General features: G+C 41.5%; 1 protein-coding gene across 1 annotated transcript in view; it reads left to right on the plus strand.

Annotated features, from left to right (window-relative positions):
• The window catches only part of AGTRAP (angiotensin II receptor associated protein), a 92,602-nt gene that overhangs the window by 57,752 nt on the left and 24,613 nt on the right, over window positions 1-10,237 (plus strand). Inside the window, exons 3-4 of the mRNA XM_053691464.1 lie at window positions 2,223-2,334; window positions 8,251-8,467. Coding sequence (XP_053547439.1) covers window positions 2,223-2,334; window positions 8,251-8,467 — 329 coding nt within the window. The remainder of the gene's footprint in view (window positions 1-2,222; window positions 2,335-8,250; window positions 8,468-10,237) is intronic.

The raw sequence follows: 10,237 nt of genomic DNA on the forward strand, positions 1-10,237 counted from the left end.
TGTCAATTTTTCTAGCAACGCTGAATCCCAGAAGATTAGATTAGCTAAACACCTTCTAATGGCTTCTGATTTGGACTCTTCTTATTCGTCTTTGGAAGGTGTAATCATTTCAAAATTCTGTCACTGCTCAGGATTATGAATCCTCTTTTATGTTCAAGATTTAACATCATCACACTGTGCTAAAAGAGGTTTTTATGCACTCTAGGTATACAGGATTCTAAACCTCAGGATGAAAGGGGCAATAATAGAATATTCAATCATGTTTGTTCCTTTTGTCAATCAAGAAACCAAAATTCCTCTTCACAGATACAATAATCTTTCAGATTTTCTGGGAAGTGCCCTCCTAACTGGAACAAGTCTAAACAGTCCAAAGAGCCTTCTTCCTCTTTCAAATCTGCTTGAAAGTGTGATCCCGATCCAGATATTCTTCCGATAGGGGCAGATTTAGCATTTTTTAGGATGCCTGGTCTCAGTCTGTTCAGGATCCTTGGGTTCTAAATATAGTTTCCTTGGGGTGCAAATGCCTTACTTTAATTTGTTTCAATCCTGGAACTTAAAGGAGTGATATTTCCAGCATCTGTGTTGGAACATGGCAAAGGTTAAAACTCAAATATTTTTATGGTATCCAAGAAAGAAGGGAGTTACAGCCCTATTCTAGATTTAAAAAAACTCTAACCAGTTTTCTCAGGGTTCCTACTTTCATGTTGAAAACAACTTGGACTATTCTCCCTTTGGTACACCAGGGTCATGATAGGTCCATGATACATTTGAAGGACTCTTATTTTCATATCCCTATTCTCCTTAGCTCTAACTCATACTAGCATACATTTGTTGTTTCGTCAAGATCTCATCAAGGATCTCAAGTCTCTCAATTTGAAAGCTTGGAGATTGATTTGCCTACATTTCAAACAAAGAGTTTTCTGATGTCTTATTACAGGCCAGAAAGCCTGTTACAAGAAAGATCTATCACAACATTTGGAAAGTTGTCTTTCCTGGTGTCAAGATCTAGGTTTTAGCTGGTATTCCTTTAGTATTCCCAGAATTCTTACATTTTTACAAGAAGGCCTATATAAAGGTTTGTCTCTCTCTTTATATGGTCAAATCACTGATCTTTCCATGTTATACCACAAGAAAAATGCTTAACTTCCTGACATTCAGAGCTTTGTTCAAGCTTTAGTCAGGATAAGATCAGTGATTAATCCAATTTCTCCTTAAAACCTTAATCTGGTTCTAAGATTTTTACAGGTCTTTCCTTTCAAGCCTATGCACAGTTTAGACTTTTAGTTTCGGTCCTGAAAAATATTGTTTATTTTCCAATATTTTCTTCCTGTAGAGTTTCTGAATTACCTGCCCCCTTATTTGGTTTTTCTCCTGCATAAGGTGGTTTTTAATTACTACATTTTTACCAAAGGTGGTTTCTTCTAATAACTCCAATCAGGAAATTGTAGTCACTTCTCTTTCTCAAATCAAAATCAAAGGAATAGTTTTAACTTAATTTAACTTAATTTAGATGTAGTAAGAGCCTCAAAATTCATTTTACATGCTACATAGGATTGTAAACAATCCTCTAATTTGTTGATTCATCTTTCTGGTCCACACTCAGGTCAGAAAGCCTCAGCCATTACTTTAGCTTATTTGCTAAACTTTTGATTCAAGGCTTACTTGGAGGCTGGAAAGTCTCTTCCAAATGCATTCCAGCCCATTCAACTAGATCAGTTTCCACTTATTAGGCTTTCAAAATTGAGGCTTCTGTTCAACAAATTTGCAAGGAAGCAACATGGTCTATTTTACATTCTTTTACTAAATTCTGCCACTTTGATGTTTTTTGCTTCCTCTGAAGCAGCTTTTTGGTAAAATAAACTAACTTACCAGAAAGGTGAGAGGGATTAAGTAGAGTTTTGGAATCTTTGCCTCCTCCTAGTGGCCAGGAGTTGAATGCCAGGAATTATCAATTGTGGGCTGAGGGCTCTGAACACCATGAAATAAATTAATGTATCACTTTTTTTTTTTTTACATATTTGCCAACTAAAATGGATTGAGAATAAAAATAATAATTAATATTTCTGTCATTTTGAGTAATTCTCATACTCCTGGTTTATGTACATTGTTTTCTGCATTTACTGTACAAATTTACAAATGACACATTTGTGAGTTTTTAATTGTAATTGCAGTTCGATCATGTTTTGTTATACTACATCTGAATTCATTCTCCTGTCTTGCAGTGCGTGTATGTATCCGTGGCTACCTGATGCCTATACGTGGGCAAACTTCAGCGTGGTGGCTATGGGAGTTTGGGCAGTTGCACAGAAAGATTCTGTTGATGCAACTTCAATGGTAAGATAGGAATGATCTAATTTGTTACTTGTGGTTTAGTTTTAGCAGTTAAAAGCCAATGGAAAATTATATTCTTAATTTGTATTTCTCCAACATAGGTGTGTCCGGTCCACGGCGTCATCCTTACTTGTGGGATATTCTCTTCCCCAACAGGAAATGGCAAAGAGCCCAGCAAAGCTGGTCACATGATCCCTCCTAGGCTCCGCCTACCCCAGTCATTCTCTTTGCCGTTGTACAGGCAACATCTCCACGGAGATGGCTTAGAGTTTTTTAGTGTTTAACTGTAGTTTTTATTATTCAATCAAGAGTTTGTTATTTTAAAATAGTGCTGGTATGTACTATTTACTCAGAAACAGAAAAGAGATGAAGATTTCTGTTTGTATGAGGAAAATGATTTTAGCACCGTAACTAAAATCCATGGCTGTTCCACACAGGACTGTTGAGAGCAATTAACTTCAGTTGGGGGAACAGTGTGCAGTCTCTTACTGCTTGAGGTATGACACATTCTAACAAGACGATGTAATGCTGGAAGCTGTCATTTTCCCTATGGGATCCGGTAAGCCATGTTTATTAAGATAGTAAATAAGGGCTTCACAAGGGCTTATTAAGACTGTAGACTTTTTCTGGGCTAAATCGATTCATTATTAACACATATTTAGCCTTGAGGAATCATTTATTCTGGGTATTTTGATATGATTATATCGGCAGGCACTGTTTTAGACACCTTATTCTTTAGGGGCTTTCCCTAATCATAGTCAGAGCCTCATTTTCGCGCCGGTATGGCGCACTTGTTTTTGAGGACAGCATGGCATGCAGCTGCATGTGTGTGGAGCTCTGATACATAGAAAAGTCTTTCTGAAGGCATCATTTGGTATCGTATTCCCCTTTGGGCTTGGTTGGGTCTCAGCAAAGCAGATTCCAGGGACTGTAAAGGGGTTAAATATAAAAACGGCTCCGGTTCCGTTATTTTAAGGGTTAAAGCTTCCAAATTTGGTGTGCAATACTTTTAAGGCTTTAAGACACTGTGGTGAAATTTTGGTGAATTTTGAACAATTCCTTCATACTTTTTCGCAATTGCAATAATAAAGTGTGTTTAGTTTAAAATTTAAAGTGACAGTAACGGTTTTATTTTAAAACGTTTTTTGTGCTTTGTTATCAAGTTTATGCCTGTTTAACATGTCTGAACTACCAGATAGATTGTGTTCTGACTGTGGGGAAACCAAGGTTCCTTCTCATTTAACTATATGTATTTTATGTCATAAAAAAATTTTAGTAAAAATGATGCCCAAGATGATTCCTCAAGTGAGGGGAGTAAGCATGGTACTGCATCATCCCCTCCTTCGTCTACACCAGTCTTGCCCATACAGGAGGCCCCTAGTACATCTAGTGCGCCAATACTCCTTACTATGCAACATTTAACGGCTGTAATGGATAATTCTATCAAAAACATTTTAGCCAATATGCCCACTTATCAGCGAAAGCGCGACTGCTCTGTTTTAGAAAATTCTGTAGAGCATGAGAACGCTGATGATATGGTTTCTGAAGGGCCCCTACACCAGTCTGAGGGGGCCAGGGAGGTTTTGTCTGAGGGAGAAATTTCAGATTCAGGAAACATTTCTCAACAAGCTGAACCTGATGTGATTACTTTTAAATTTAAGTTGGAACATCTCCGCGCTCTGCTTAAGGAGGTGTTATCCAATTTGGATGATTGTGATTATCTGGTCATTCCAGAACCACTATGTAAAATGGAAAAGTTCTTAGAGGCCCCGGGGCCCCCCGAAGCTTTTCCTATATCCAAGCGGGTGGCGTACATTGTTAGTAAAGAATGGGACAGGCCCGGTATACCTTTAGTACCTCCCCCCATATTTATAAAATTGTTTTCCTATAGTCGACCCCAGAAAGGACTGATGGCAGACAGTCCCCAAGGTCGAGGGGGGCGGTTTCTACTCTACACAAGCGCGCCACTATACCCATAGAAGATAGTTGTGCTTTCCAAGATCCTATGGATAAAAAATTAGAAGGTCTGCTAAAGATGTTTGTTCAGCAAGGTTCCCTTCTACAACCAATTGCATGCATTGTCCCTGTCACTGCAGCCGCGTGTTTCTAGTTTGATGAGCTAGGAAAGGCGATTATTAGTAATTCTTCTTCTTATGAGGAGATTATGGACAGAATTCGTGCTCTTAAATTGGCTAATTCTTTCACCCTAGACGCCACCTTGCAATTGGCTAGGTTAGCGGCGAAAAAATTCTGGGTTTGCTATTGTGGCGCAGAGCGCTTTGGTTAAAATCTTGGGCAGCGGATGCGTCTTCCAAGAACAAATTGCTTGACATTCCTTTCAAGGGGAAAACACTCTTTGGCCCTGACTTGAAAGAGATTATCTCTGATATCACTGGGGGCAAGGGCCACGCCCTTCCTCAGGATAGGTCTTTTCAAGACCAAAAATAAACCTAAGTTTCGTCCCTTTCGCAGAAACGGATCAGCCCCAAGGGCTACGTCCTCTAAGCAGGAAGGTAATACTTCTCAAGCCAATCCAGCCTGGAGACCTATGCAAGGCTGGAGCAAAGGAAAGCAGGCCAGGAAACCTGCCACTGCTACCAAGACAGCATGAAATGCGGGCCCCCGATCCGGGACCGGATCTGGTGGGGGGCAGACTCTCTCTCTTCGCTCAGGCTTGGGAAAGAGATGTTCTGGATCCTTGGGCGCTAAAAATAGTCTCCCAAGGTTATTCTCTGGAGTTCAAGGGGCTTCCTCCAAGGGGAGAGGTTCCACAGGTCTCAGTTGTCTTCAGACCACATAAGAAGACAGGCATTCTTACATTGGGTAGAAGACCTGCTAAAAATGGGAGTGATTCATCCTGTTCCATTAGGAGAACAAGGGATGGGGTTCTACTCCAATCTGTTCATAGTTCCCAAAAAAGAGGGAACGTTCAGACCAATCTTAGATCTCAAGATCTTGAACAAGTTTCTCAAGGTTCCATCGTTCAAGATGGAAACCATTCGAACACTTCTTCCTTCCATCCAGGAAGGTCAATTCATGACCAAGGTGGATTTCAAGGATGCGTATCTACATATTCCTATCCACAAGGAACATCATCGGTTCCTAAGGTTTGCATTCCTGGACAAGCATTTCCAGTTCGTGGCATTTTCTTTCGGATTAGCCACTGCTCCTAGGATTTTCTCATAGGTACTAGGGTCCCTTCTGGCGGTGCTAAGACCAAGGGGCATTGCTGTAGTACCTTACTTGGACGACATTCTGATTCGAGCGTCGTCCCTTCCTCAAGTAAAGGCTCACACAGACATTGTCCTGGCCTTTCTCAGATCTCACGGATGGAAAGTGAACGTGGAAAAGAGTTCTCTATCTCCGTCAACGAGGGTTCCCTTCTTGGGAACTATAATAGACTCCTTAGAAATGAGGATTTTTCTGACAGAAGCCAGAAAAACAAAACTTCTAGACTCTTGTCGGATACTTCATTCCGTTCCTCTTCCTTCCATAGCGCAGTGCATGGAAGTGATAGGTTTGTTGGTAGCGGCAATGGACATAGTTCCTTTTGTGCGCATTCATCTAAGACCATTACAACTGTTCATGCTCAGTCAGTGGAATGGGGACTATTCAGACTTGTCTCCGAAGATACAAGTAAATCAGAGGACCAGAGACTCATTCCGTTGGTGGCTGTCCCTGGACAACCTGTCACAAGGGATGACCTTCCGCAGACCAGAGTGGGTCATTGTCACGACCGACGCCAGTCTGATGGGCTGGGGCGCGGTCTGGGGATCCCTGAAAGCTCAGGGTCTTTGGTCTCGGGTAGAATCTCTTCTACCGATAAATATTCTGGAACTGAGAGCGATATTCAATGCTCTCAAAGCTTGGCCTCAGCTAGCGAGGGCCAAGTTCATACATCAACCATCAGGGGGGAACAAGGAGTTCCCTAGCGATGGAAGAAGTGACCAAAATCATTCTATGGGCGGAGTCTCACTCCTGCCACCTGTCTGCTATCCACATCCCAGGAGTGGAAAATTGGGAAGCGGATTTTCTGAGTCGTCAGACATTGCATCCGGGGGAGTGGGAACTCCATCCGGAAATCTTTGCCCAAGTCACTCAACCGTGGGGCATTCCAGACATGGATCTGATGGCCTCTCGTCAGAACTTCAGAGTTCCTTACTACGGGTACAGATCCAGGGATCCCAAGGCGGCTCTAGTGGATGCACTAGTAGCACCTTGGACCTTCAAACTAGCTTATGTGTTCCCGCCGTTTCCTCTCATCCCCAGGCTGGTAGCCAGGATCAATCAGGAGAGGGCGTCGGTGATTTTGATAGCTCCTGCGTGGCCACGCAGGACTTGGTATGCAGATCTGGTGAATATGTCATCGGCTCCACCATGGAAGCTACCTTTGAGAGACCTTCTTGTTCTAGGTCCGTTCGACCCACTCCAGCTGACTGCTTGGAGATTGAACGCTTGATCTTATCAAAGCGAGGGTTCTCAGATTCTGTTATTAATACTCTTGTTCAGGCCTGAAAGCCTGTAACCAGAAAAATTACCACATAATTTGGTATATCTGTTGGTGTGAATCTGCAGGATTCCCTTGGGACAAGGTTAAGATTCCTAAGAGTCTATCCTTCCTTCGAGAAGGATTGGAAAAAGGATTATCTGCAAGTTCCTTGATGGGACAGATTTCTGCCTTGTCTGTGTTACTTCACAAAAAGCTGGCAGATGTGCCAGATGTTCTAGCCTTTGTTCAGGCTCTGGTTAGAATCAAGCCTGTTTACAAAATTTTGACTCCTCCTTGGAGTCTCAACCTAGTTCTTTCAGTTCTTCAGGGGGTTCCGTTTGAACCCTTACATTCCGTTGATATTAAGTTATTATCTTGGAAAGTTTTGTTTTTGGTTGCAATTTCTTCTGCTAGAAGAGTTTCAGAATTATTTGCTCTGCAGTGTTCTTCTCCTTATCTGGTGTTCCATGCAGATAAGGTGGTTTTGCGTACTAAACCTGGTTTTCTTCCAAAAGTTGTTTCTAACAAAAACATTAACCAGGAGATAGTTGTGCCTTCTTTGTGTCCTAATCCAGTTTCAAAGAAGGAACGTTTGTTGCACAACTTGGATGTAGTTCGTGCTCTCAAATTTTACTTAGCAGCTACTAAGGATTTCAGACAAACTTTGTCTTTGTTTGTTGTTTATTCTGGTAAACGGAGAGGTCAAAAAGCAACTTCTACCTCTCTCTCCTTCTGGATTAAAAGCATTATCCGATTGGCTTATGAGACTGCCGGACGGCAGCCTCCTGAAAGAATCACAGCTCACTCCACTAGGGCTGTGGCTTCCACATGGGCCTTCAAGAACGAGGCTTCTGTTGATCAGATATGTAAGGCAGCGACTTGGTCTTCACTGCACACTTTTTCTAAATTTTACAAATTTGATACTTTTGCTTCTTCTGAGGCTATTTTTGGGAGAAAGGTTTTGCAAGCCGTGGTGCCTTCCATTTAGGTGACCTGATTTGCTCCCTCCCTTCATCCGTGTCCTAAAGCTTTGGTATTGGTTCCCACAAGTAAGGATGACGCCGTGGACCGGACACACCTATGTTGGAGAAAACAGAATTTATGTTTACCTGATAAATTACTTTCTCCAACGGTGTGTCCGGTCCACGGCCCGCCCTGGTTTTTTTAATCAGGTCTGATAATTTATTTTCTTTAACTACAGTCACCACGGTAACATATGGTTTCTCCTATGCAAATATTCCTCCTTAACGTCGGTCGAATGACTGGGGTAGGCGGAGCCTAGGAGGGATCATGTGACCAGCTTTGCTGGGCTCTTTGCCATTTCCTGTTGGGGAAGAGAATATCCCACAAGTAAGGATGACGCCGTGGACCGGACACACCGTTGGAGAAAGTAATTTATCAGGTAAACATAAATTCTGTTTTTTTAACAGTTTCTGATTGGAGTCATCATCACAGTTGTAACAGACATCCTGCTGTTTGCTCTGTACTTTGCTGATGGGGAAAGCAGGACAGAACAGAGCGCGGCAAGAGACTTGTTCCGCTTTAGCTCTGGGATGGCCATACTGAGTCTGCTACTGAAGCCTCTCTCCTGCTTTTTTGTGTATCACATGTACCGTGAGCGAGGAGGAGAGTGCACTATCAGCTTAGGTAAGTGAGACGAACCCTGCTAAGGATGAATAATCTCTAGTTACCAGCTAGTGAAATATTCATGTTGACATTTTTTACACAACACTGTGGTTGTTATCTCCATTCTGCGGGTAGAGCTGTGTTTATTGCTATTACGGTTTTAACAGATTTAAATAACAAAGTATTAAATGGAAATAAAATTAAAAATTGAAAGGTGTATATGAATTCATTCAAGTATGAAAAAAAAACATTTTTACATTACACACAAATGCTTATAGCAAAAGTTGTGTGAGAGGATTCACTTTGCACAGAGCATATGTACATATCCCAGTGCTCAGTCTTTTAAACACTGTGCTTGCTCAGAGAGGTGGTGGTGGCGTGTATCCAGCAGTAAATAGCTGACATAGTGATATGATCTATGAGCAGACATGGTGTTTGAATGCAGGAAAATCAGGCATACATACATATGCTCCGTGCACAGTAAATGCTTTCATGGGAACAGTCATAACTTTTGCTAGAAGCAATTTGGCTATTACATGTGTATTGGAAAGATGTTTCTTTTCAAAATGTAATGCATTCACATCTGTTTAATTTTTTAGTTTTTAGCCCCTTCTAAGCCAATATAGTTTAAGAAACGCCTAATGTACAGTCCCCTAAAAGTGACCTGCACTGTGTTTTATCTGTCTGTGCTTAGCACTGTCTCTTGCCAGTCGCCGTTGCCATTGCTCACCAGTGCTGCTTTTTGGTGTTTCCCTTGCTGTTCATGCTCCCGCTAATTATTTTTACTTGCACATGTCTAATCTGTTGCACTCGCCTGCCGCTTGCTTACCCATCTTGTCTTTTAGCTGCTGGAGTATCCCTGCTGTTACCATCTGTCACTTGGCCATAGTTATTACGTTGTGTCCACTACAATGTGAGGAGGGATTATTATAAGAGTGCAAATATACGTCTTATACAGGTGGCCCTCGTTTTACAACTGTTCAATTTCTCTTGTAAGGTGTATCCAGTCCACGGATCATCCATTACTTGTGGGATATTCTCATTCCCAACAGGAAGTTGCAAGAGGACACCCACAGCAGAGCTGTAATATAGCTCCTCCCCTAACTGTCATACCCAGTCATTCTCTTTCAACTCTCAACAAGCAAGGACGTTGTAGGAGAGAGTGGTTAAATATAGCTAGTTTATTTTCTTCAATCAAAAGTTTGTTATTTTTAAATAGTACAGGAGTTGTGCTATTTTATCTCAGGCAGTAAATAGAAGAAGAATCTGCCTGAGGTTTCTATGATCTTAGCAGGTTGTAACTAAGATCCATTGCTGTTCTCACATATGTCTGAGGGGATTACACAGATGAGGTAACTTCAGCGAGAGAATGGCGTACAGTTTATTCTGCTATCAGGTATGTGCAGTTATAATTTTTTCTAGAGATGGAAAACACTAGAAAATGCTGCTGATACCGGATTAATGTAAGTTAAGCCTGAATACAGTGATTTAATAACGACTGGTATCATGCTTACTCCCAGGGGTAATACCCTTATGATATTGCAATATAAAACGTTTGCTGGCATGTTTAACCGTTTTTATATATGCTTTGGTGATAAAACTTTATTGGGGCCTAGTTTTTTCCACATGGCTGGCTTAAATTTTGACTAGAAACAGTTTCCTGAGGCTTTCCACTGTTGTATTATAAAAGTTACAGTTGGTGCAGTTAAAATTACAAACTGTGACATCCAGCTTCCCTCAAAGGCCCTCTGAATGCTATAGGACATCTCTAAAGGGCCCAAAGGCTTTCCA

Source organism: Bombina bombina, chromosome 8 (assembly GCF_027579735.1).
Source record: "Bombina bombina isolate aBomBom1 chromosome 8, aBomBom1.pri, whole genome shotgun sequence".
Lineage (NCBI taxonomy): Eukaryota > Metazoa > Chordata > Amphibia > Anura > Bombinatoridae > Bombina > Bombina bombina.